Genomic DNA, 26,464 nt, shown 5'->3' on the forward strand with positions numbered 1-26,464 from the left:
GTTCATTTAGTTTCATCTGCCTCCAAGCTACCACCATTTTGAAAAATTGAATTCCATTAAATTTCATCCAAAATCATGATTTCATGCAAGGGTTGTGAGCGGTAGTATGCATTTAAGAGGTGGATGTGCCACAGAGCTTTAAAAGCTGTATACATGTTTCAGAAACAAAAAAATCTATATAAAAACATTTATTTTTGTTTTTTGTTTTTGAAAAACAATATAATAACAGGAAAATAAAAGAAGTAAATGAATTAAAAAGCCATACTCAAGTGGGCTAGCTGACATTCACATCTAAAGCGACCAATAAAAGTTACCATTTTGAAATTCAATAAACAGAGAGAGAGAGAGAGAGAGAGAGAGAGAGAGATCCATGACCTTATCTTAAATGTTAGCTGTTGTATACCAAGGTGGTCCACGAGCTCCCAAAAGCCAAAAGAAAGCAAATCTGACACTTAAGAGAGAGAACACAAACCATTTACAGCATAAAATCAAAATAAGGATGGGAATAGTAAGAAAATGCCTGGACAGAAAACATAAGACATATAATCCTTCTTCATATTTGTCCTCTGGTGTGAGAGTGAGACTATTTTTCCTTCAAAAACATATCCCCTCCAACATGGACCGCATGCCTAATGACTTGTCACACTAAATAATTGTCTACTTGGTACTAAAAATCTATTTATTTGTAACTATTCTATGAACAAAAATGTGAACATGCTATTAACTTCAAAATAAAATAAAATAAAATATGTGAACATGCTACGAAGTGCTCTATTTTTTCTGAGGAGTCTTTTGGAAACCCTCTACTCAGAGAAGGATCAACAACCAAAAAAAAAAAAACTATATTTAAAACTCAGATGGAATCTCAAGTCAAGGTTGGTTTATTAAATTAATTGCAACAATTCTTGTTCACTGTTTGTCTCAAATGGCCTTAGGCTTCATTAAATAGCTTGAAGACTTGGTCTTATTATATAATCACTGTCTTTTCTATTTAAATATATTTATTTAAAATTAGTCACCTGTTTTAGTAGTTGAAGATTTTGAAAGTCATATTTTATTTAATATCATTTATTCATTACTCTGCCTCTCCAACCACCGGTAAAGGTCATTATCAAGATCCTCCTGACATTGGATCTGGAGGCTTGTTGCTTTATGATTATACTACTGTAGCTTAACTTCTTTAGTTTTTCAGATACATGGAAAATTTTAACTTAATTTTTCAGTCATTTTTTCAATAAGCTGATCCCACAAGTAGGGGTTGTTATAAATTTTTACATCAAAAGCACAAGCCTAAAGTCAGAACTGTAAAGGGAAAAAAAAGTCAGAACAAAAACATGGCAGATTCACAATAATAAGTACAGATTCTGATGTAAAGAGTAAGTGGCAAGAGGCTCGAATAGAAGAATCAAATTTCTTCCACAAAATAGGAGGAAAATTACCTCAATCAAAAAAATAAAAATTGGAACAAAAAAAGGAAAAAAAGAAAAAGAAAAAAGAATTCACATAACTTCAATGAAGAAGAATATTTCCATTTTTTTCTTCAGGGTTTGCAGATTACCACAAAGCAAGGAAGCAGAGCTCTAGGATTGAGAAGATAAAGCTCTTCAATATTTGAGTAGAGACCCACTTTTCCAGCTAATGAATCAAAACCTGTTTGGCCAGTAATTTCTTGTATATTCTCCAAAGGCCTATGAACCCTCCCAGCAATTACCCTGCAGACTATCAAAGCTTTCCTTATAGATGGAACTTCTTCAAATATTTCAATCGATTCATAAGCTCTTCCACTTGTTGAAGTAGTAAAAACACCTACACTTTCCTTGAGCTCCTTCTTTGCTGAGAATCCATTCCTTATAATTCGACAAACACAGCATTTTTCAGACACACATAAACTGGAAGAACCATTCAGACCAAGAGAGCAGGCCAAAGTTGTGCCATAAAACCTCAAAAGCTCATTGCCATCAGCTAGGCACCGAGGATGTTTCTTTGGGAGCTTGCTGGCTTTGATTTTTACCGTTTCCCTGTATTCTTCAAACCTAGCAAGAGTTTTCTGCATGTTGTGGACTTTCAAAACTCTTTCAATCCGACCACAATGGTTTTCTGATTTCAACCAGCTCGTCCGGCATATTATTTCGACAATTTTCCTAGAAGAATCACCTTCCACAAGTTCAGTAACTGTCATGTATAAGAGCATAGAGTGAGTTGCAGATGGAGATTTTCTAGTCCAGAATATCAAAGATATGGAAGAGTATTTAACAGTTTATTAAGTTACAACCATGAGAGAAATTGAAAACAGAACCATATTTTAAATAATATTTTGGTCCATGTAAATAAATCCTAGTAATTACTGCATAATTAACCTATGAACTTCCATATCAAAAGGTGGTGAGCAAGGTAATAGGTTTAGATTTAGTTTAGAATAATCCTTAATTCTAAACGATTCTCTTAGGTGAATCAAAGAAACCAGCGAGGTTACACTCTTAAAAGAAGATGTAGATAAGGATAACACCAACTATGTTTTCAAATTTGTTCAGAGAATATCTCTCTCAAAATCATGTGGTCCGAAAAGTTATATGATGTGGAACTTTAAGATATAAGAAAAAGCTGTTGCGTTAGGGATAAAAAAAGAAAAAAGAAATGCACAAATAAAAAGTACCAGTAACTTGGTAGGAAATCAAGGAAAGATTGGTAATAATCATGACCCAAATTAGCCTAATCCTGAAAATCCCAGATAAAGTTTTTTCTTACCAGCATGTTTGGAGAGATGGTGAGCTTCAGCAGCTTCCCATTTGCTAAACTGCTCTCCACATTTGTGACAAGTCACAGTGGATGAAACATTTGAGTCTGAGTCTAGAGAGATTCTACTGCTTGGACGAATTCCACCATTTCCAGAAATAGTAAGACCTCCAAAACCAGACCCATCAGGGTTATCTGATACAAGAAATGGGGATTTTCTAGGAGGAGTTGATGATGTTTTAAAGGAAGGATTAAAGTAGTGCATTGTAGAGTGACCACCAGGACCAGGTGTTCCTGGCCTTAAAGTACCTACAAAAGTTGACCCACCTCCTATTCCTCCACCACCACCACTACCATTGTTATTACCACCACCACTAACCCCTTCTTGGAATCCACCAAAACCAGTGATTTTGAGCTCACACCTTGAGTTGCTCAAAATAACTTCATGGGTTATTGGGTTGAGGAACTCACTGCTCCCTATGGATCTCGGACTGCAACTTGGTGGCTTTTCCAAATGCCTCTTGCTTCCATGGATGACATCCTTGAGATTTGCTATAGACCTTGAACAGCCTGACCTTCCTGCTTTTCTAGTCAAGATTGTACTCAAATGCTTCCTTGATTTTGGGTCATGAACATCTGATGGCTCTGATTTGCAGTGTAGAGATTTCTTCAGAGAGAACCACACTGTTGGCATTTTTTTTTTTTTTTTGTTTAATAAAGTTTTTTTTTTTTTTTTTTTTCTTGCTGATGAGGAGCTTCACAGCTTCAACCCCTTCACTATTCTGGGTTTTTGGATGAATAAATCTTTTTAGACATCTCCCTTGTTTGTCTTCAAAAGGACATCTTTTTTTCTTCCCACCATAAAAAGCTGAAGAAGCATAATAAACACCACCACCTCTTTTTCAATTGCTTTCTGCTCTGGAACACAACTCTCTTTCACTAAAATTTGGTACCCATTTCCTGACAACAACCATTGGGCCTAAAAGACTCATGAAACTAAAAGAATACTTCAGCAAGAAACCAAAATCAAATCTTTCATGAAACACCCAGAAAAAAAAAAAAAAAAAAAAAAAAAAAAAAAGAAAGAAATTCTCAAAGTACCATTATGTTTTGTAAAGTCTCTCCTGAAAGGCACAAAACCAGAATCACATGAAGCAATTTTGGAAGTTTCCCTAAAATGGTGGTGTCCATGGGAGAGGAAGAGAGACAAGTGGAAACTCAGAACCAGTGAACAAGGTGCCACATGTAGATCATCAAGGTAAAAGTATGGAATTCAAAAAAATGGAGAATCTTTGGTGCTCCTGGGGAACATGACAAACCAACCTGGTAAAAAACCTTGTTCTGTGACACTAATAAATGATATAGCTACTGAGGAGGCAGGTGCTCAGTGAATCACTAGAAAGAGACAATCATATCTTAATTTTTATTCATGGACCCTCATTAGTCATATCTCATTTGAATTTCTTGAGCTTTTTCTATTCACGTACTGGGTTTCAAAGATTTTTATCCGTGGGCCTAGATGGTTAGTGGAAATGAAGATCTAATTTTTTGGTGAAATTAGTTATTATAATCCAAATCTTTAGTGCATTTTTATTATTCCCGATCACAAATTAACCTTTTTTTGGTAGAATAATCACACATTAACCTTTTTTGGTGAATACTAAAAAATAAGCCTTATTTAAAATATTTTTAATAAAAATATGAAATATGATATATAAGTAATTAATATGGATATGAATAACATGGACAGCATTTTTAAAAAAATATTGTTTTTTAATAGTAATATCTAAAATGAAAGTCTGTGATTGGATTTTGTGAAAATTCCTCAGGTGATTTTTTAAAAACAGGTTTTTTTTTAAAAAAAAATTAATAAAATATATATTTATAGCTTTTAATAGCATTTATTTTATAACTGTTAATTAATTATATATAACATTGATTTTTTAAACCCTAAAATTTTAGAGATAAAACTTTCATTTTAATAATATTTAGATCACTTTAGTATGATATTCATTCTAGACAGTATTATTGAAGAGAAATTTTTTTTAAAATACTGCTTATGTTGCTAATATAATATATTTATTTTCACATTTCATAATTTTATTAAAAATGCTTTTATAAATTTTAACAATGTTAATTTTTCCATTATATATACTGCAATCACATTAAATATTAAGGATATTCTTATATGATCGATTTTTTCACTTTTTGTTTTTGTTTTTTTTTTTTTTTTTTTTTTTGGTTGGTGAAAATTTTTACTTTTTGTTCTTTTATAAATGGAAAAGATAAAATTATAGCAAAAACAATTGCAATTGATTGGCCTTTGGATTCCATCAAACCTCATCTCAGTTAAATTTCCCAATATTGTTGACCATGGAAGGTTAGATAGGGAATTTAAGGATTTGGAATCAATAAGAATCTTAAAAAAGTAAAAATACACATTCAAGCTTTCCATGAATAGTCCTTGACTACTACAAAAACTGTGGCCCAACCATGCCAAAGGGGTTGATTCTAAATAGAGAAATTATGACAAATTTATTTATTTTTTAATAAAATGGCTGGTTGTGGTTTTTTTTTTTTTTTTTTTGCCGAAAAATGGCTGCTTGTGGTTTGTGATTGTAAAAGGTTCCAATCACATTTAACCAAATATCTATATTTTAAACCTTTTTATTCCGATACATCAAAATATGGGTCTCAAAAATGCTTATAGAAGACAATAGGCCATGAAATGTTGGTTCTTAAATTGCACTATGGTGATCTAGGCGTGATTAAAAAAACATGATTTATTAAAAATATGAAACAATAAGGATGGGCGGTCAAAAATTAAACAGGGGAGGTCTAACCTCTGCCTCCTCATTCACCTACAACAGACTGAATTTACTATTTATCCCGTGAATTATGCAGTAAATTTTCAATTGAAGTACTGAAGTACCAAAGTAACATTCAATTTAGTTTCTTAATTCCATATTTACCTTTAGATTTCTTGACGTACAGTTGTCATCCTCCCAAGATTTCACTGTTTGAGTTAAACGTAAAGATAAAAAAAACGTACCACGGAAAATGCCCATGTCGTTGTTTCTAGTTATTATTAAATCCTTTTAGTAAAATAAAATCAAATTATCAAAAAAAAAAAAACACTCTTCCCTTCCATTACAAAAGGAAAACAAAATTTTAACTAAAGAAGACTGTAATTTTAATAAACAGCAAATTAGATTTTTTTTTTAAATATAAAATTAAATAATAAACCATAATAATTACTTGTAATTTCTGATCACCATTATTAATGTTAAGTAGTTTGGGTACTCCCAAAAAGCAATAGTTAAGTAGTTTGGGTAAATAAACAAGCAGCATATTTGTATTAACCCCTGAAATTTAGAAAATAAAAAGGTAAATTAAACGAATTTTGCTAAACCATTGTTAATATTTCAATTGTTAATTGGTTGTATATGATTATGTATTGATTTTTTTAATCTAAAATATTAATACAAGAAAGTAAATTTTTTTTAATAAAATAATAAATTAATCCATAAGTGTGATTATCAATAGAAACAAATAGTATATTTCAAATTGAAACCCACGACACACAAGCAACAGAAGACAAACTTGATTAGTATGTATAAGTAAACAAATTGGTGAAATTGTGGCTAAAAACAGCTGAGAATTAGCAAATGCTTTCCAGTCAAACAATAATTGAAACATCTTTAATTATTAGTCTTACTCTATAACATGGGCATGCTTGTTTGTTGGTTATTTTATAATGGTTTTTAAGCATCTTAAGCTAAAAAGGTATATTAATATTTCAAGATTGGAAAATAGCATATTTTTAATACTAGCTAGCTTGTTAGATAAGACACAAATCACAGGCATGACCATGAGCATACTGTGCTAAGCATTATTCATGATTTAGTCAACTTCATGTTCTTCGATTGCCAGTTCAATTTTGCTCAATGGAACATAATTTCAATGAGAAAGAAATTGGTGATCTTTTATAAAATAGTTTTGGTATTTGTGATTGATAGGGATGATCACTGGTAATGTCATTTTGATATAACAATTGCTAATTAATAATATTTAATTATGTATTGATTTTATATTTTAAAATTTTAATTTAAAAAAGTAAATACTTTTAGTTATTTAAATTGTTAAATCACATATAAATCTATTGATGATTGTTATATTAGTAATACTAAATAACATTTATATATATATATATAGAGAGAGAGAGAGAGAATAGCAAAGATAGGAAAGTTAATTAACCTATGTTTCCATAGTTAACATTCGTATTCAGTATTCAATTTATTAAAATGAATGTTAATTTTAACTAACAGGAGAAATACTTTTCACTTTTTTTTTCCCTTTTTTTTTTTGCTTTTTTGCAATAGAACATTTTTAACATGTTGAACATATATAATTTTAATAATTTTACATTTATTGAATTTGTTTATCAAAATTTTGGTAAATAATAAGTTGAATTATACAATTGGTTTTTCCTCTCATAATTGTAGAACATAAATAATCTAGCAACCACTTATATATCATGAGGTCATTGTTTATTTAAATTTTGATAAAGAAATTGATATATGTAGTATTACTAGGATAATTTTTAACTTTTAAGAGTATGTAAGTGTTTTATATAATATGGGAAATATTCAAATTTTGAGAATTCGATAATAAGAAATTCAAGTCAAATTAGTTATTGGAAAAGTTACCAATTTATTCAAAAGACTTCATATTAAGGCATTTTTTCTATAAATATGAAATTGAAAATTAGCTACCAGGTGTTATCAAACAACTTATATTGGGTTACATCATGTCTATTCATGATAATAGGATCTTAGACCTCCAATATAATATATATCTAATGAAATCCAACATAAAATACTTGATTTCATAACCAATGATCAAAATCTTGAAACCTAGGAAGCAAAAGAGGATAGAGGAAATGAAAACATGAACAAGGGCCTTTTTATTTGTTTTTTGGTAGAAAGAACAAGTGCTTGTTTATGATTTTTTTTTTTTTTTTCATTTATCGAAATCCAGCCACAACAAATTTAACACTTAGATAAAATTAAATAATTAGTTAAACTAGATTGCTGGGAGTTTAACTAACTACAAAAATGGAAATGGTCCAGGCCTTGCATCCAACAGTACAAAGATTGATTAGATTAATGTGGTGTAGTGTAGCTGTCACATATTTTTTTCAATACAAAAATGGTGGGCCTTTTGTTTTGTGAGGATATGTGTGGGACCAAATGGGCATATGGATAAACTATTAATTGCCTTTGCCTCTTCCGAAATTTCCATTCAAAGTGGGGAACCAAACTCCAAAGTCCAAAACACATACAATTTTCTTTTTTTTTTTTTTTTTTTTTTTTTTTTTTTTTTTTTTTGGTTGGGGGGGGGCTTTTAACATATAAAGAAAGTTCGAGCAGGGAGAGAAAATATAGGTCTATAAGATTTATAATTACATAATTACATTAACCTTAATTGGTGTAAGGATATGGGTTAGAGTGAAGCAATAATGAGAACCCAAATTCCAAAAACTAGTGGTGTTTGGAAAGATAACAGAGTTCTCATTATTAGCTTTGACCACAAATCTCCATGCACCTTTTAAATCCGGTGTTGAAAAAGAAAAAGGTTGGTGAACAGAAGATTGCAATATTTATAAAATCATCTAATCCACAACTAATTAATAAATCTATTATAATAAACTAGTCATTAAATATTAAAAAACCTAGTCATTAAATTTTTTCTTAAATTTTAAGATTTTTATCGTTAATGTTCTACTTAATTTCAACATTTTTGTAAAATTAATTGATACTACAAAATGTAAAATGCAAAAAATGTTGAACTACATGAGGTATTGCCAACAATTTTCAATTTTACATACCTGTCAACTATTATATGGTTCCATGTGGAATAAGCCAATGGCTTTCACTAATGTTTTTATAGACAGTAATTTTGTATTTCCAATATCCCATTCTACTAATATAAAAGAATATCACATTTTATCTTTAATATACACAAATATATTATATGTTGTCTGTTTATTTATGTTTGGTTCAATCTATTTTTAATGTGGGTGATAATGTAATCATTTCATTATTTATTTATTTCTATATTACACATGGAGGAATTCGAATTTAAATCAACAATCAAGAAAACAGTAATTTTTATTACTATATATGTTGTCCCTTTAGAAGGCATGACATTGTATTACTTGGTATTCAAATTTTGCGATCATCATACAATTTACTTATAAGTCATAGTCAAAATCATCCGATTAAACAAAATTCAAATAAAATTATAATTAATCAATAAAACATTGGTTCCAATTACGAATATACTTGGTTTATTTTTTATTTTTATTTGTTTTCTCTGTCTATAGTCATTAGTTTTGCTGTCGTGAAAAGACAAAGAATGGTGGTGGGAACAGAAAAATAAAAGGGCAATGAGAAAGCTATGATATTAAATCTGTGATAATGATTCACCACACTAAAATTCTTGAATTTCTTACACCAAAACATAATAAGGGCCAACAAAAGCCAGGATATGATGAAGAAGGTGGGCCAGATTCTTGTTTTTTCTCCCTAATACTCTAATATGGAGATGAGCATCTTGATATTTTAGAGGTCCAAGGAACAAAATTTTTCATTCATTAAATGCAAGCACATGGAGCTGATTGCTCCCCACATAAAGCTTTGCTTTCAGCCATTTTCATGTTTTCTGTAATATTTTTCCACCCTTTAGAAGCATATTTGTTTTTTGGGTCTTCCAATATCAAACATTGGCTTCAATCATATTCACCAGCATGGAAAATCTGCAGAACTTGAGTGGTCCACTAGTTTCATATTTTTGTCTTTTGAAGAATCAAAATAAGAAATTTGTATCTTTGCTTTGGCAAATTTATTATAGCAGTCGTTTACCGTAGTGGTATTTTGGCTGGCACTGCTAAAGTACGTTTTACTTTTTGTACAAATTGTAATTTTTATTTTTATTTTTAAATTTTTTTTTTTTTTAGGTGCAGCATTTTGATTCACTGGTTTTGATATCTCAGTTTTCATAAAAAGTGATTATTAAGTGTGAAAGATCATGCTCCTTCAATTTTCTTAAAGAGCCATTTTAAAGCCGCTCTTCAGCCTCATTTTGTTGGAGATGAAGTCTTGTGAGCCCTTTTTCATTTTCCAGCCCACTATTTGGTAGCCCGTTAACATGAATACTGCTAATCAAAACTTCATGAGCCTAAATTTTAATAAACCTTGCCAGACCCAAATTTCTTGGGCCGGTTATCTACCAATTTCACTTTTTTTTTTTTTTTTCTTCTTCTATAATACTAAGGTTATCAAATTTTATTTTTTAAATTTTAGGACATCATTTTGACATTATTTTATTGAATTCACATTTTATAATTAGATTATATTAATTTATTAACTAATAATAAAAAATTGTCCAATCATTTAGCATCTAAAATCTGTTAAACAAATTTGATGGCTATAGTATTATTATTATTTTTTTGACTTTAAGCTGTGTTTTTCCATGTGGAACAATGCTCAAGTAGAAAACAACATTCTCGTTACAAAATAATACTATAGTCATCACCTTTGTAATATTATTTTATACGTTTATATTAAAACTCATCTACAGACCATAATCTATTTAACAATTTTGGGAATGATTGAAATATTGCTTAATCAGTTGGTAAGTAAAATGGTGCCTCATCATTACCATCCCGAGCTTAAAAACAAAAATAACAGAGCACCATATAGGAATTTAGTGGCTTGGCACTGCACAGCTTCTCCGCTAATTAGGATCAACCCGCTAAAATTCTGACCGTGAGTAGTACCCTTTTTCTAATTTTTAGAAGCTTAACCCAATTTGAAATTTTGAACCGATTATATTTTCCTATTTCTTTGTCCAAGTCACATTTTTAATCACTATAAATAAGAGATCTAAGATAAAATTTCAGTGTGTCTAAAAGATAATAAAAACATTAATTACTCGTTTTAATTTGTCTGTTGTTTTATTAAATAATCGAAATATTTTCCAGTAAATGGTACGATTAGTTATTAAAATTATTAACTATTTTCCCAATTCCAAGCGGTAATTTTCTAGTATTAGGTGTGAAGTGGAGCCACTCGGATAATATTGAAATTTGGACTTACATACTATAGTCAAATTGGTAATTGAGTGGTACCACAACAAACTATGACTTGTTTTTTTATTTTTTATTTTTTATTTTTATTATTACTTTTTTAATGAGGTATTTAAGACGCCTTGGATTTCAACCATGTGAGGCCACAGGTACTTGTTGGGAAACTTGATGGTAGTATTAACCAAAGTTTAAAATCTCCATAATTTTTAGATATTTTTTTAAAACTTTTATTTTTTCAATGTTGATAAGAAATTTGAGTTTCAAAATCAAATGGAAAAATTTCCATAATTTTCATTTAAATTTTTTGAAATTTTCATTCATATACATTCATATCAATTTCCTCACATTTTGGTCTAAATTTCCACAATATTTATTAATATTTTTTAAAGTTTCATCCAAATTTCTATAAATATCCATTAAACTTAATACTTTTTGACAAAAAATTTTAAAAATTTTATTGATATTAACTTAAGTTTATAAGATAAAATATTATTTTTAATATAAATTAATTATTAAAAGATATAGTATCTTGATTATTACATTTTATATTACACATTAAAAAATGAAGATAAAGAATGAAATAATAGTTTTCAACTACAAAATAACTCTATATGGTACCGAAATACTATTCATAAATCATAATGTAATTATAATAGTATATTATATATTTTAATTTATAAATAATTTTATGAGATATGTATTTTTTCATATTTTTTATCAATAATATTAATTTTCGTTAATGTCTACCGTATTTTTATTTATTAAGAAAATATTATATACATTCAATATTTTTTTCACTTTTTATAGTCAAATTGATAATTATTGATTAAATAAATTAATTTAAAATTGTAATAATTTTTCATCATTTCTTTTATTATTTTCAATAAATTTATATCGATATTTGATAATTTTTCATATTTTTATAAATATTTTCATATTTGAACATTCAATATTTCCAACAATATCAATTTTTAAAATATTGGTATTAATACACATAGATATGGATAGAATCCAAACATTGAAAATAATAATAATGATAATAAAGAAAACATTTCTAAAATCGGCAGACCATATGCAATGAGAAGGAAATTTTCTAAAACAAGATAGTAATGACAAAAGTAAGTTGGGATTTCTATGTCGCATTAAATCCCTTCATAAAATTTAATAGTATTTATTTTTTATTATTATTATTTGTTTTTTTTTGGGGGGGGGGGGGGGGGGTTAATCACAAATTAAATAGTTATAAGTACAAAAATTCTTTATATAATAATATATAGTTAAAGAAAAAAAGAGGCTAATACATAATCACATGGTACATGCTTTACAACTTTAATCACAGTGTTCTCATGTGAATGCTCCACAGCGAAACCCCCACATCTTCCCTTACCTGTCTAGCTATAAAGTTGTCTCCTCTATGCCCATTTAAGCTTCTTCTTCTTCTTCTTCTCCTCCTCCTCGAAGTCCAGGTACAAAAAATGGGAAAATCTGGTGCTGTTGTTTGTTTAACAATCTTGGCCATGGATGTCATTGCTGGTGTACTAAGCTTTCAAGCTGAAATCAACAAAAACAAGGTATGCATATGTATATATATATATATATATATATCAAGTTCTATTCACTTAAAGAAAGAAAAAAAAAAAAAAGAAAAAAAAAAAGAAAAAGAAAATAATTTTAACTTTTGTGTTCTTAAAATTAAGCAGGTGCTGAATCGGCTACACAGAGTTGAGTGTGACGAGGAAAGAGGAATATCAGAGACATTTAAGCTTGGTCTAGCTGCAACTTTATTACTGGCAACAGCTCACATTATGGCTAATTTGCTTGCAGGGTGCATGTGCTTTTGTAATTCCATGGAAAAGTTGGAGACCTCTTCTTCTAACCTCCAAATATGCTTTGCATGTCTCATTTCATCATGGTAATTCTTTCTAACTATAATAGACATACGTACATTGAAATTCTTTCTAACTATAATAGACATACATACATGTACATATATATGACTTGTACTTTTATCAGGTAGACTGGATAAAAGATTGATTGTTTATATACACACATATATAATCTGATAAAATTAAACTCGTTAAATTACCAGCTTACCTAGTTTCATATGTAGGCATACATTGCAATATTTTCTGGATTTTTCTGCTAAGTTATTTTCACATATATATTTTATATATTCAAGGTGTTTTAGTATGTTAATCATCTATTTTAACTATCCCTTTGGGTACTTTACTTTCTGCTAAAGCAATATTCTTAACACGCATGTGGAAGATTTTAAATGGCAATCTAATTAATGTATAGCTAGCTCCTAGCTTTACTTAATTGTTTACTAAAGCTCATTAGCTTTAATTAATCAAAAGACACCAAAAGAAGCAGTTTCCCACCTTCATATATAACCAAATGGTGGTGCTTATGGTTATGTTCTTATAATGAAACACCTTTAATTAATTTAAGGACCACCATTGTTATTAAACTAATAGTCCAATATATCCTTTTCAGTTTTTTTGTTACCTTTTTTTTTTTTTAAAAATCTGGAATGGACCAAAACAAAATATACTTAGTATATGAATGTTATTAAATTTGACCTAACGAGCTATATAGCTAGTATTTGAAATGATATATTGTACGTGCTTGACAAAGTTGTTTGATGTATGGGTTATGTATGTACATCCAGGATCACAGCAGCTGTTGGATTCCCGGCGCTGATAATTGGAATGTTAGAGAACTCAAAATCACAAGGACTATGCAGGAATATTTTGCACCATCATTTTCTGTTAATTGGAGGTATATTATGCTTCGTGCACAGCCTCTTCTGCATTGCTTTTTACGTTGTTCTTACTATCAGTTTTGGAAATCAAACCACTAGTGGAAATAATCATCATCAACTTTATCCTTGACAAATGACAACATTTCACGATTGCTTTAACTCTTTTGTTTTCTTTTTGATGTTTTTTTGGTCACTACTTCACAAATCTTTGCTATTTTGACGTAACATTACAAATGTTTTCTTATTATTATTTACTTTTGTTTTTTACTCTTTATTATTCAATGAGCTAATCAAATCATCAAAATTAGGTCATGCTTTTTGAAGAACAACTTCTAGCTTTTAAAAGATATATGTTGTGGATATTTTTAAAGTCAGCAATTAATTTATTCCCTTGGGAGAAGCCTATAATAAGACCACTACTTCCTTTGGCAATCACACGTATATTGGAAGAAATAAAATTAAAACAAAAGGAAGAAGAAGAAGAAGAGGCCACCATTAATTATTATTATTATTATTTTATTAAGGCACTAATAATTTATATGGGATAGAGTGCGTGACATCTTATTAATCGGTCCTACTGTTATAAGTTGACTTTTAGTTTTTCTTAGAGATATTTGCCTTGAATGAATAATATATAGACGAAGATGTTATATATATATATATATATATATATGTATAGATATATATAACTTTTATGGGTTTATTGCCATTATGTTAGAAATACTAATAAATTTTTATTAAGATGTAAATTAAATATCATGTAAGTGTTAATATTATATTAATTAATATAATAATATATTTTTTTAAAAAAATAAAAAATTAAATTATAAATAAGTGAATATTTTAAAAGATAAATATAAATAAATATAAGTATATCATATATATATATATATCTATATATAAAGAACTTTTTCAATATAAATATTTACATTACAATGCAAACATCACTTTAAAAAATAATTTTTTGACAAATCGTCGTCTAAAGTATTATTATTAATAAATGTTCTTTTAAAAATCATTATCATATATTGATATGTAACACATGTTTTGGTCGATTTATTTAATACTTGGAAAGCACTTTTGTAAAATTAAAAGAAGAAATAGGAGCAAAAATTATACTAAATAGCAACTAAGTCACCTAATTATTATTATTATTATTTTTTGACAGATGCAGTTATCTTTATAGTTTTATTTTCTTTCAAAAGCACTTTTGGACATCGCATGAGAATGAAGAAAACATAAAATTCCAATTTTATGAGATTACACTACTAATGTACTGTGATTTTTAATTCTTTTTAATTTCCGTGTATGGATTAAAAATAGAAATCATTGTAAAAACCAGGGTTTTTCAATTACACAGCGGCCGAAGGGACGATTAACTATAAAACTTAGAAAAGAAAAGCAAAGAATATAATTAAATATTGGCATTAAATTTTCAAATTTATTATTATCCTTTAGTTGATCATATTAAGAATAAAATTTAAAATTTAATTATAAACCAAAAAGGAATTTAGTAATGTACTCTATAATTTTATTTGAACACAATAAACTTTATAAAAACCATATAATCATATATGAATTTTTTAATTTTAACTCTTAAAATGATTTAAAAGTTGAAAATGACTTGATAGAAGTCTAGTTGTATAATTATATTATTACAATTATATATATATATATATATACACACATATATTTGTGGGATGTATTATTTAATATCAAAAAGAAAAATTCAAATAGGCATAATTTTCTTTAATTCAAATTAGCGTATCAGTTCCTCTAATAATTCACAAATTCTAATCATTAGCACTTGCAATTTTATCTTCTTTTTCTCTATTAGTTTTAACTTGCTTAATTGGGTAAAAATTTGAACATATGTATAGGCATCTTCGATCTCTGTTAAATTCAACTTGCTTGATTGGGTAAAAAATTCAACCTACATAGCTTCTTCTATATGCAAGGTTGATCTTCTTTTTGTGGTGAAGTTGACGTTGGACATGTACAAAAGCAACTATATATAGATATATTCAATATGATAGAAATAGATAAAGAATGGTACATGTATATAATTTCCACAACGACTCCCTTCTTATGAGTGATTACTAACACTAGTTTAGCAGTCTCACTACCAGTGATTTCAACCAGAAGTTATTGTGTAGTGGTCCAGATAAGAGTACTTCCTGGTTCCTAAGAGGAGATCAGTGGAGTTGCAAAAATCTGAATAGGGTGGTCATGGAAGCAGAGGAAACTTCATTTCTAGATCAAGGTGATTTCCCCCATCTGGAGCTCATGGCAAATGTTATAGAAGCATCTAGAAAATCCAATCTAACATTAGTGGGAAGAATCATCATGGAAAAAGTTATTAAGCATGCTACAGTGCAATTGATAACCAGAAGAATATGGTTCACTAAAGAACCAGCTAAGGTGGAGCAATTATGCCATAGTTCGTTCCTGTTTTCGTTCAAAAATGAAAGGGACCGAGCCAGAGTGTGGAATCAGTGACCCTGGACAATCAACAGTGCGCACCTTGCTCTCAAGGAATGGAATCCTCATATGGTTCTAAGGGATTTCGATTTTTCCCACTCTACTTTCTGGGTCCAAATCTATGGATTACCACTGCAGTTCATGAACAAAAAGAGTGCATTCAAAATTGGGGGATTGTTTCAAAAAGTGGTAAGATGTGAAGATACATCAAAGAAAAACATAAGGGGGCTCAAATTTATGCGAATCCAAGTCGAAGTCAATATTTCAAAACCTTTACCAACAGGTTTCTTTCAGAAAGTAGAAAAAGGTAAATCTTGGATCCAATTTTGTTACGAACACCTAAGTGATTTTTGTTATAATTGTGGGATTCAAGGCTATGTGAAAAAGTCCTGTAAGGTTCAAGTTCATACCTCCGCTGCAAAGGACGGGGATGCCTATGGAGTTTGGTTGAGGGTGGAAGAGGGGGCTTTCTCAGTGTTTAGCAAAGGAGATCATCTATGAAGATTTAAAAATCCAAGAAGGGATTATTTTGATTCCTTCTCTAACGATGAACTCGGGCTAGATGAGGAGGATAACACCGTAGACCAGAGCAACAAAGCTAAAGCAGAGAAAGCTGACCGTATGACTCCGACCAATGAGAATGCGCCAACGCCGATAGATACCACCGGAGTGAATCAAGACAGTAGGCACGATCTTCAAGATGGGATTGACTCCTCGGATAGGGGTATGGCAATTGACAGAAACCCTAAATCTAAGGAATCGTTGGAGAGGCAGTCGAACGAGTCTGACACGGAACCTACGCCTACACCATACTCTACCTATATGCCTCCGAGAGATAACCTCCCATATTCAAATTTGATAACTCCTCGTGAGGAAGGTGTAGCAGACAAAGTTGAAGTGGGTGACAGCTCTGGATCCTTGAGCAGACCGATTGATCTGATGAGTGAGGGGAAACAGCGATTTGAATAGCTTCCTGCTACGAAGAAGGGTGAGGTGGGCCTAGAGAAAGGTCTAGTCACTAGAAAATTAGTGGGCCTGAAACAGAAAGGTAGGCCTAACATAAGTGAGCTAGGGAGGGAGACATAGGCAATTTTGCCAGGAGCGGCCCAAACTAGCAACTCTACTACTTAGACCTTGTTGACCTAAGAAAAGATAGACCTGAGTTTCAAGCATATGGAGACTTCTGCAACCCAAGATACCTTAGCTAAGGAGACGGTGATTAGTCGGGCTAACTCCTCTGATAAATTTAAGCTCAAAGCAGTTATTACTGGAGAAGATTATCCAAAGGTTTATACTGAGGAAGGCACTGGTTTCGCAAACCCAGTATCTCCAAAATTGAGACTAAAAAAGAAAGCTCGTGGATTGAGTTGGGAAAGTCTTTCAGGTTCGAGCGGTTAGGAGAATTTGACTGTGGTCAATATAACCAAGTTTTCAATGGCTGAGGAGGCGGGCCAAATCATGCCCCCCCTTACAAATGAGTCTAATTGTTTGGAACTACCTAGGTTTTGGGAGGAGCTCAGCAGTTCGAGGCCTAGTGTCTTAAGTACTCTCCATCAAGTCTTTTTCTGTGTGAAACAAAATCTAACAAGGTAAAAATGGAAGGCATTAGAAAAAAGTTGTCTTTTGAACATTCCTTTATTATGAAAGCTGATAACAGGAAAGGTGGTTTAGCTCTTTTCTGGGATAAAAATTGTAATTGGACTATTGAGTCAGCCTCTTGTTGGATTATTTGGGTACATGTGGAGTCGACTCATGAGGATAGTTGGATGCTGTGATTTTGTCATTGCCCTGCCAAAAGGTCCTTGAGAAAGAAGTTTTGGGAAGACCCGTTTCAAAAAGTAAATACAGGCCTGAATTCTTGGATGTGTCTTGGAGATTTCAACAACGTAACTATGCAGGAGGAAAAAGTAGGTGGTCGGCCGGTTACTACTAAGTCAAATTTTTTCTTACGTAACTTCATGTTTGAAGTCGGAGCTTTAGATATTGGATACCGGGGGAAACCTTTCACGTGGTGTAACAAAAGGAGTAGAAATGCAAATATTTGTGAACACCTTAACAGAATTTTAGTTTGCCTAGAGTGGAGATCCAAGTTCGACAAGGCAGGGGTTATTCACCTATCAAGAGCGTATTTGGATCACGTCCCTATTTAGCTCAAGTTTTGTGTAGACCAACAGGGTCAAAGAAGACTATTCAGATTTTTAGAAATATGGACCAGAGATTCTATGTGTGCTAAGGTTGTGGAAACGGCTTGGTAGAAGGTAGACTTTAGGGATAGGGTGGCTTTGGTTCGTTATAAGCTTCATAGTACTGCTTTTGCTTTAAGAAGTTGGAACAAAAACGTGTTCGGGTTCTGCCAAACCAAGATTAATGAATTGGAAGATAGGATTCAATGGTTACAAGGTTTGGAACCAACGGAGGAATCTTTATCTGAAGAAAGGCGCACTCAGTGGGAGCTGGAGGAATGGAGGAAAAGAGTGGAGATTCTCTGGAGACAGAAATCAAGAGAACTATGGCTTACTGCTGGAGATAAGAACTCCAAATTTTTCCATGTGGCTACAATAGCAAATCGAAGAAAAATATTCATCCATGCTTTGAAAGATGCCAATGGTCATTGGAAAGAGACCCGAGAAGATATCGGAGCTCTGTTCATAAATGAATTCACAAAATTGTTCGAAGTTGAGAATTTGAGAAGAAGTGAAAGACTAGCAGAGTTTATTCATTACTGTGTGTCTTATGATGAAAACGTTCTTCTGGAAGCCATATCAACAAAAAGGAAAATTTGGAATGTAGTGAAGGACATGCCTCTAACTAAAGCCCCGGGGCCTGATGGTATGCCTGCCCTGTTCTTCCAGACTTATTGGAATATAGTGGGGCCAGATGTTGTGACTATGATTCAAAATGTCTTCCGATCAGGCATGATTCTAAGAGACATAAACCGATCTTTTGTGGTTTTAATTCCGAAGGTTCATGGAGTGTTGGAATTTAAGCATCTCCGACCAATCAGCTTGTGTAATACTGTGTATAAAATTATTATGAAAATCATAGTAGATAGATTAAGGCCGATCCTTCGAAAAATAATCTCCCCCAATCAGTCTACCTTTGTTCCCGGCCGGTGGATGGGAGAGACCACTCTCATGGTGAACAAGGTGATTCATGCCATAAAAAAGCATAAAGGCATTAAAGTCATTGTTGGCATCAAAATGGACTTGCAAAAAGCGTACGATAAAGTAGACTGGATTGTGTTGACCAAGCTACTGATTTTGTTCGGTTTCTCGGAGAAATTTACCAAGCTGGTGCTTAACTATATCTTTTCAGTTTCCATGGAGCTTTTACTAAATGGTAGCGTTTTTGGAAGAATTCCAATGGAAAGAGGCCTGAGGTAGGGAGATCCGATATCACCTTTTCTCTTCGTTATATTGACGGAACTTCTTTCGAGAATGTTGTTCAAATGGAAGAGCGACAGAATGTTTCATGGAGTTAAGTTGGGCCACCGTTCTCCGTCCATTTCTCACCTGTTGTTTGCAGATGACTTATTACTCTTTTGTAGAGCCAACGAGGAAGAGGTGAAACAGGTTCTTAAGTGTTTAAAGCTTTTTTACAAGTGGATGGGTCAGAAATTCAACAAGGACAAATCTGACTGCTTTTTCTCTTACAATGTTATCAAGAAGTAAAAGTTGGTATTAAATGATATCTAGGGATGAAGGAGCTTGATAGAAAGGCCAAACATCTTGGCCTCCCACTTTTTATAGATCGGAATAAATATGTGGCCTTTGAAGATCTTAAGAACAAAATTGAAGATAAAATGTAGGGGTGGAAAGTAAAGCTCCTCTCCCAAGCAGGAAGAATCACTCTGGTGAATCATGTTGCAAATGCTATTTCGGTGCACACTGTGTCCTCTTTCCTCCTTCCTAAAGGCTGGTGTGAGAAGATCGAGCCAGCTACCAAAGCTTTCTTGTGGAAGAATGATCTTAAAGTGTCTAGAGGTTATTTTCCAGTCGCATGGAACAAAGTTTGTAGACCAAAAGCTAATGGGGGGTTGGGTCTCCGGAGGTTATGGAGTTTTAATAAAGCACTGATGACAAAACTTGGTTGGGAACTTGCCATGGAAGGTAACAAGCTCTAGATTCAAGCGCTAAAAGGGAAATATTTTTCTTTCTTTACGTTTATGAAATGCAAAAAGCGGAGGGATAGTTCGTGGCTATGGGCAGGTATTCTGAAAACAAGAAGCCTGTTACCCAAAGGTTTATGTTATAAGGTTGGGAAAGGGGACTCGATTGATTTTTGGGTAGATCCTTTGATTCCCAAAAGACCAAACTTTCTACCAAACCCACGGAATGACTCCTGTGAATTGTTTGGAATGGTCAACTCCTTGAAATTGGAGAATGGTGAATGGGATGAAGATAAACTTAATAGATTTTTTGACCAAGATTCAATTAAGTGTATTAAATAGATTTTCTAAGCCTCAAATAATCAGGAAGATAAAATTATTTGGACAAGATCAAAAAACGGTGTTTATAATGTTAAATCAGGGTACACAGCGATTGAGCATGATAATCTAGAGACGGAACACTGGTAGAAAACCATTTGGAAGAGCCGAGTTATTGAGTGAACAAAATTGTTCTTGTGGAAGCTTGTTAATCGTGGCCTCCTGGTTTTTGCAAACTTAGTCTCTAGGGGAGTTAATTTGGAAAAGAGTAGCTGTGTTCATGGATGTTATCAGATAGAAACTGAAGTGCATGTGTTTTTTCAATGTCAAGCTGCTAGACGAGTTTGGTTTGCCAATCCGTGGGGCATTCGTTAGGAGGTAGCTAGGGCCAATGATCTGATGGATTATATCAACATTTTAATTAATCCCAAAGGAATTCTCCCAGTTCATGAAGAAGATAGAGAGCAATTTTTTACTTTCAGTGCTTTAATGCTGGAGCACTTGTGGTGGGAGCACCAAATTTAATTCGTAGCAGATTCCAAGAGCTTTTAGAAGCCTTATCGATGGAAGGTGTTTGCAAAAGCAATTAGGGGAACTCGAACCAGCTTCACAACATAGGTTGGAACCCTCCACAACAAGATTTTATAAAGATCAATACAGACGTAGCCTTGAGAGGTAATGGTAGTGTTGTGGCGACGGTTGTTCGAAACAGTAGAGGTAATGTGTTGGATATACATACCTTTAAAACTCAGATAGTTATTCCTTAAATAGCAGAACTGGAGGTGGTAGAGAAAGCTTTGCAGGTGGCAATTTCGCTGGGCTGGAGTAGAGTGATTGTGGAGACAGATGTTCTCACAATTGTTAATGCTTTGAATCGAATAGACAAATCTCCTCTGCATTGGGTTGCTGAAAGTCTTTTTTCTAATGTCGTTGAGTTGTGTAATAATTTCTCTGTTGTTAGATTTAACTGGACCCCTAGATTAAAAAACAAATTGGCCCATCTTGTTTGTAAATGGGTGGCAAGTCACTATGTTTTGGGTCCAGTGGACCTGAACTGGCTGCCAACCTTGTGTTTTGATTGCATGATCCAGGATAGTGGACCTTTGGAAGCTTCCTGAATCTAAGCTACTTTTGTAGCTTTGCTTTTTGGTTTCAATGAATTCCAGTTTCAAGCAAAAAAAAATTGTATATAATTTCCACTTATGATGATGGTTATACCATACCCATTTGCTTCACATGACATCTATATGTACATTCTCTCAAAGATTACGTTCTATTTTATGCATAACTTAGAATAGATCAACGCAATGACAAAAATAGAGATTTTTTTTTTTTCAACGACTTCGATTGTCATAAATTAATTGGAAATTATCATGCTTCATTGAAATCTTATACACAAATATCAATTTACAATGCATGATAATTACTAAATTTACCAAGCTTTTCTTAATTGTTAGGTAATCTCAATTTTTTTATCATCAATTTATAAATCTTGTTTATATATATATATATATAGATCTGAAGTACTTAACTATGTTAGGTTATATGCCATTTGTTAAGGGTCATTACCATCACAGTTAACAATAATTAATAATAACAATAATACGTTGTATGATGTTTTGTGATTTAAGAACACCAGCACTATCTCAAAACCTATGTTTAGTCATTGGCTATTGAAATCAACATATATATAGTTTAATTTGTTATGAAGGGGGTTAAATTTATTTTTTAAAATAAAAATTTAATATTGGATATCGATTTATGAAAGTGAATTTGGTAAATTTTGCTCTAGAATGATCAAGTATACTTTATAAACATATTGTGTGATCATTTTAAAACAAACTATATATATACATAAAAGAAAAAGAAGAAGAGAATTAGTTAAAACCTTCGCATGAAAGACAATTAAGATATTTCATCAAAACAAAAAGGCAAAAAAAAAAAAAAAAAAGGCTAAGATGATATCATTTTACTTTTAAGAGCATATTTTGAATAAGCATATTTAGCTGCTAATGTTCTAATAATTCTAGTGAAAGAAAATTACTACCATCTTTAGTTTTTAATCCAAATGCTAGTAGATGGGTTATAAGAATTTTAAAATTTTGTTATATTTGCAAAGCTATAGACATAGATGCATCAGATTGACAAAGGTCGATCCGCCAAATTGTAAAAGTTCGTTAACCTGTCCCATCTCTTTGTATTACCCCAAAAAAAAAAAAAAACAGCTTTAGTTCTCAAAAGGAGTGGAAGCCCATGAATCTGGACGATGATTGACAATTGGACGTACAGATCGATTCTGATCCAAACCATTTGGGTAGCATTAAAACGACTAAAACTACCAACTTGGGCTCTCAGAATCACCAACTCATGCACTTGAGGCCACAATTTCTTCTGTAGTCATGGGCCTACAACCACACCGATCAAAAAAACAATCACCATCACCTTTTTTTTTTTTTTTTTTTTTTTCCCGAACTCTATCACTTCATTAAATGATAAATCTTGAACCGATAACATTTATTTACCAATTAGGGAAAAACAAATTTAAATATAATAACAAGAAGAATCTTCTGAGCCAAAAAAAAAAAGACATTTATATATAATATACTATGGGAAGTAGTAAATTTTTTATGAAACTAGTAATTATATATAAGGTTATAAATTCATTTAAAAAAACAAAAAAAAAAAGTCTTGTAACTTATTCGTTCTGGAACTAAAACAAAAAAATATATATAGAAGTAGTTCATTGTTATCGGACTAATCTCACTTGTACATCTGTAAATAAAACAAATATAAATACGAATAAATACTTGAGCTTTTGTATTTTAATTGTATATAGTTATTTTCATACTTTTTTTGGCAGTTTTTGTACATGTTTATTCATATAGAAATCATAAAATGTAAAAATAATAATAGTAATAATAAGAGATTGTTCCAAACTAAATAAAGTTAATTCTTGAATTTTTTTTATTTTCTAAAGAGTGAGAGGGAAGATAATTTAAATTCATAAAAAAAGAATTAATATTTTCCATACTCATTCACTTTATTAATATAAAAAAAATTATCATAGAAATTTGAGTATCAAGCACTCAAAAAATAGGTAATATGTTCAAAAAGAGCAATATTATATTTCTTTAAAAAAAAAAAAAAAAGAGGGAAAAAAAGAAAAAATTGTGGGTAGCTCCAAATCGCATGGGAAGGAGCCGTATGGAAGTGATCAAGTGAAGTGAAGGGTAAAAATGGAAATGAAAGGGTATTCCCGTCAATCTATAAAGATCCACGTAGACTGACATCGATCCATTTGTCACGCACGCAATTCAAATCCCCAACACAACCAACCAACAACAAAAATAAAAATAAAAATCAAAAGGGAAAAGCGGTGTGAGATGAGTGGAAACAAATCTCGACCGTCACTTTAAATTTCAATCCAACGGTTATTACCTTCGATCCTCGCACTAGAACTTGATTGGTCAAATTTCAAAAGCCCACCCACTATATATAGGTTTAAAAACTCTCTCCGACCCTCTCATCTCTAAAATCTTTTATATTTTTGTTTGGCTTTCGGTGGTGTAGCAAAGCATAAGCTCGTCTCTCTCTTTACAGATATATTGTATTATTCGTTCAGAATCTTTTTGCTTTTTTTTTTTTTTTCTTCGAAGCAAGCGCGCGGAAGTTCATCCTTAATGGCGGGTCGTGGAAAAACTCTAGGATCTGGAGCCGCGAAGAAGGCTACGTCTCGGAGCAGCAAGGCCGGTCTTCAATTTCCGGTCGGTCGTATCGCTCGTTTCTTGAAAGCCGGAAAATATGCCGAACGAGTTGGTGCCGGAGCTCCGGTCTACCTTGCCGCTGTCCTTGAATACCTAGCGGCTGAGGTATATTTTCCCCTCTCTTATAGGCTTACGATTGTTCGTCTTTCCTCTTTGTTGACCTAGGGCTAGGGTTTGGAATTTTGTTCCAAGTTTCATGTGATTTTGAATTCGTACGGAAATTTTATGAATAAGTTCCTGAAAAAATGTAAAATTGTGTGACCTTTTGGTTTAATTGCTTGTGGTTTAGTGAAATTCAGATCTTGGATCGATTTATTTCCATTTCTTTCTGCGTTCTTTGTGTACAGGGATTAAATTTTAGCTATTTCTTTTCTTTCCTCTTTTTTATTTTTATTTTGTTTCCTCAGAAATTTTCTTTTGGGTGTGTCAATTTACAAGTTCCAATTGATTTGATTTTTCAGAGTGTTTGTTTCTGCTTGAATCTCGAGGCAAAATGTTGAAATAGTGTACGATTTTCCGTTGAGTTTTCAATAATTGTGGCAAAACATGTTTTCTTTTTCATTCCCTGGGTACAGCGTATAAAAGTTTCGCAATCTCTTGTCGTTCTTTTTCTTTATTTTTATTTTTTATTTCCCTCATAATTTTTCTTTTGGGTTTGTGAATTCGCAACCTCCATTTGGTTTGTCAGATTGTTTGTTTCTGGGTGGATTTCGAGGCAATATGTCGAAATTTTGCATAATTTTCCATCGTAGAGTTTTCAAATATTTGGGGCTAAACATGTTTTCTTATTCATTTGATTCTTAATTAGTGTTTTGAGCTTGTAACAACGACCAAAAAAAAAAAAAAAAATAATAATAATAATTCGAATTGTGTGAATTTTTCAGGTTTTGGAATTGGCTGGAAATGCTGCAAGAGACAACAAGAAGACTAGGATAGTGCCGCGCCACATTCAGCTTGCCGTGAGAAACGACGAAGAGCTGAGCAAGCTTCTCGGAGATGTGACAATTGCAAATGGCGGTGTGATGCCCAACATCCACAACCTTCTTCTCCCAAAGAAGACCGGAGGCTCATCAAAGGCCTCAGGAGCTGACGATGATTCTTAGATTTCAGGGACTAGAAAAGAAAAGAAAAAAGAAAAATTATTGGGAAAATGTTAAAACTTTCACGGGTTGGGTCAAAGGGTTGCATTTGGTATTAAAAATTTTTAGTTTCATTTACCATGTTTAGGGATAAATTAGGGTATGTGTTTCTGCTTTTGGAAATGTAGTTGGGGTAGTTAGGTTTTCAAGTAGTGATTGTGAATATAATCATCTCCTATTATTAGTTTCCATATTGTGATTTTTATTTTTATTTTTTGTATTTTTTCCTTTCCATTTCATCTGTATTTTTGCCTCTGAATTTTCCATTTGGGTTTTAATTACAAAATGACACTGCTGCGAAGTTTATGGTTTATCATTATTTTTGTTTATTTTCTTAGTGGTAGCATCTCCTAAGAGTGAGTTTTTTGCCTTTCTATGTTAATTGTTCATCCAATTTTGTCGAAGTGTGGGAATTTGCTCTTCCTACCCCTAATTAAATTCACGGAAGCAAATTGGAGGCACAGCCCATGCAGACCATTGTTTGAGTTTTGGAAATTTCTTGGTGCTTTGACAATTCGTTTTTAATTTGTATTTTTATTGGACCGTTGTTCAAGGGATAATATGTGTATGTATTCTGTGCAATTTACCGGTACGCTTTTTGACTTTCATTTTTAACATGTTGGTAATTTAAGAGGTATTTGAAAGATCCTGCGGCTGGCACATAGACTTCTACAAAACATTGTGTTGTACATGCGTAAAACTTTTGCGATGAAGGGTAGAATAGGCCCAAGAAATAGAACAAGCCCAAAATAGCTCAAGCCCTTTGGGAAGGGGTAATAAATGTGGGAACCGAGAAAGAGAATATTTAAGAGGGGGGCGGTATATAATTTGCGTTTTTGTGCCAAAGTTGGTATTAAAAATTTTGTCTAACAAATAAATTTATAATTATATTCATATTGAGCAGATGGGTGAGTTTTAAGTCAAAGATTGAGTCGATGATAGAAGATATATTTTTCTATAATTAGATACCTATAAATGTTTTCCATAATTATTTTTTATTTTTAT

General features: G+C 31.8%; 4 protein-coding genes across 5 annotated transcripts; 3 read left to right on the forward strand and 1 right to left on the reverse strand.

Annotated features, from left to right (window-relative positions):
* Nucleotides 1-1,342: 1,342 nt before the first annotated feature.
* On the reverse strand, nt 1,343-4,220 carry LOC107431545 (uncharacterized). Of its 2 annotated transcripts, XM_016042501.4 has the most exons (3): nt 3,835-4,220; nt 2,746-3,729; nt 1,343-2,172 (listed from the first exon to the last, which is right to left on the reverse strand). In XM_016042501.4, the coding sequence occupies exons 2-3, from the start codon at nt 3,425-3,427 to the stop codon at nt 1,541-1,543; spliced, it is 1,314 nt and encodes a 437-aa protein (XP_015897987.2). In that variant the 5' UTR covers nt 3,428-3,729; nt 3,835-4,220; the 3' UTR covers nt 1,343-1,540. The 2 variants fall into 2 exon arrangements, with proteins under 2 accessions (XP_015897987.2, XP_015897979.2); XM_016042493.4 differs by having other exon boundaries at nt 2,746-4,220.
* A 7,989-nt stretch (nt 4,221-12,209) lies between these two features.
* Nucleotides 12,210-13,831, forward strand: LOC112490246 (protein VASCULATURE COMPLEXITY AND CONNECTIVITY-like). The gene is made up of 3 exons (XM_025069820.3): nt 12,210-12,456; nt 12,586-12,797; nt 13,557-13,831. The coding sequence occupies exons 1-3, from the start codon at nt 12,238-12,240 to the stop codon at nt 13,777-13,779; spliced, it is 654 nt and encodes a 217-aa protein (XP_024925588.3). The 5' UTR covers nt 12,210-12,237; the 3' UTR covers nt 13,780-13,831.
* Nucleotides 13,832-17,303: 3,472 nt separating this feature from the next.
* LOC107431488 (uncharacterized) lies at nt 17,304-21,674 on the forward strand. The gene is made up of 5 exons (XM_060814022.1): nt 17,304-17,453; nt 18,386-19,509; nt 19,678-19,786; nt 19,939-20,239; nt 21,328-21,674. The coding sequence occupies exons 1-5, from the start codon at nt 17,304-17,306 to the stop codon at nt 21,672-21,674; spliced, it is 2,031 nt and encodes a 676-aa protein (XP_060670005.1).
* Nucleotides 21,675-24,080: 2,406 nt separating this feature from the next.
* Nucleotides 24,081-25,772, forward strand: LOC132799090 (probable histone H2A.3). Its single transcript, XM_016042422.4, has 2 exons — nt 24,081-24,425; nt 25,205-25,772. Exons 1-2 carry the CDS (start codon nt 24,237-24,239, stop codon nt 25,421-25,423), a joined length of 408 nt encoding a protein of 135 aa, XP_015897908.1. The 5' UTR covers nt 24,081-24,236; the 3' UTR covers nt 25,424-25,772.
* Nucleotides 25,773-26,464: the final 692 nt, after the last annotated feature.

This window comes from Ziziphus jujuba, chromosome 1 (assembly GCF_031755915.1).
Source record: "Ziziphus jujuba cultivar Dongzao chromosome 1, ASM3175591v1".
Taxonomy (NCBI): domain Eukaryota; kingdom Viridiplantae; phylum Streptophyta; class Magnoliopsida; order Rosales; family Rhamnaceae; genus Ziziphus; species Ziziphus jujuba.

What these genes read in the sequence shown, in the direction of transcription:
- LOC107431545 (XM_016042501.4), bottom strand. Translation starts at nt 3,427, where the DNA reads ATGCCAACAGTGTGGTTCTCTCTGAAGAAATCTCTACACTGCAAATCA. An exon ending in CCATCTCTCCAAACATGCTG is followed by an intron (nt 2,173 to 2,745) that starts GTAAGAAAAAAC and finishes TATACATGACAG; the next exon opens with TTACTGAACTTGTGGAAGGT.
- LOC112490246 (XM_025069820.3), top strand. Translation starts at nt 12,238, where the DNA reads ATGCTCCACAGCGAAACCCCCACATCTTCCCTTACCTGTCTAGCTATA. An exon ending in CTGAAATCAACAAAAACAAG is followed by an intron (nt 12,457 to 12,585) that starts GTATGCATATGT and finishes AAAATTAAGCAG; the next exon opens with GTGCTGAATCGGCTACACAG. An exon ending in GCATGTCTCATTTCATCATG is followed by an intron (nt 12,798 to 13,556) that starts GTAATTCTTTCT and finishes ATGTACATCCAG; the next exon opens with GATCACAGCAGCTGTTGGAT.
- LOC132799090 (XM_016042422.4), top strand. Translation starts at nt 24,237, where the DNA reads ATGGCGGGTCGTGGAAAAACTCTAGGATCTGGAGCCGCGAAGAAGGCT. An exon ending in TTGAATACCTAGCGGCTGAG is followed by an intron (nt 24,426 to 25,204) that starts GTATATTTTCCC and finishes TGAATTTTTCAG; the next exon opens with GTTTTGGAATTGGCTGGAAA.
- LOC107431488 (XM_060814022.1), top strand. Translation starts at nt 17,304, where the DNA reads ATGGAGACTTCTGCAACCCAAGATACCTTAGCTAAGGAGACGGTGATT. An exon ending in GCACTGGTTTCGCAAACCCA is followed by an intron (nt 17,454 to 18,385) that starts GTATCTCCAAAA and finishes ACGGCTTGGTAG; the next exon opens with AAGGTAGACTTTAGGGATAG. An exon ending in CCAATGGAAAGAGGCCTGAG is followed by an intron (nt 19,510 to 19,677) that starts GTAGGGAGATCC and finishes ACTCTTTTGTAG; the next exon opens with AGCCAACGAGGAAGAGGTGA.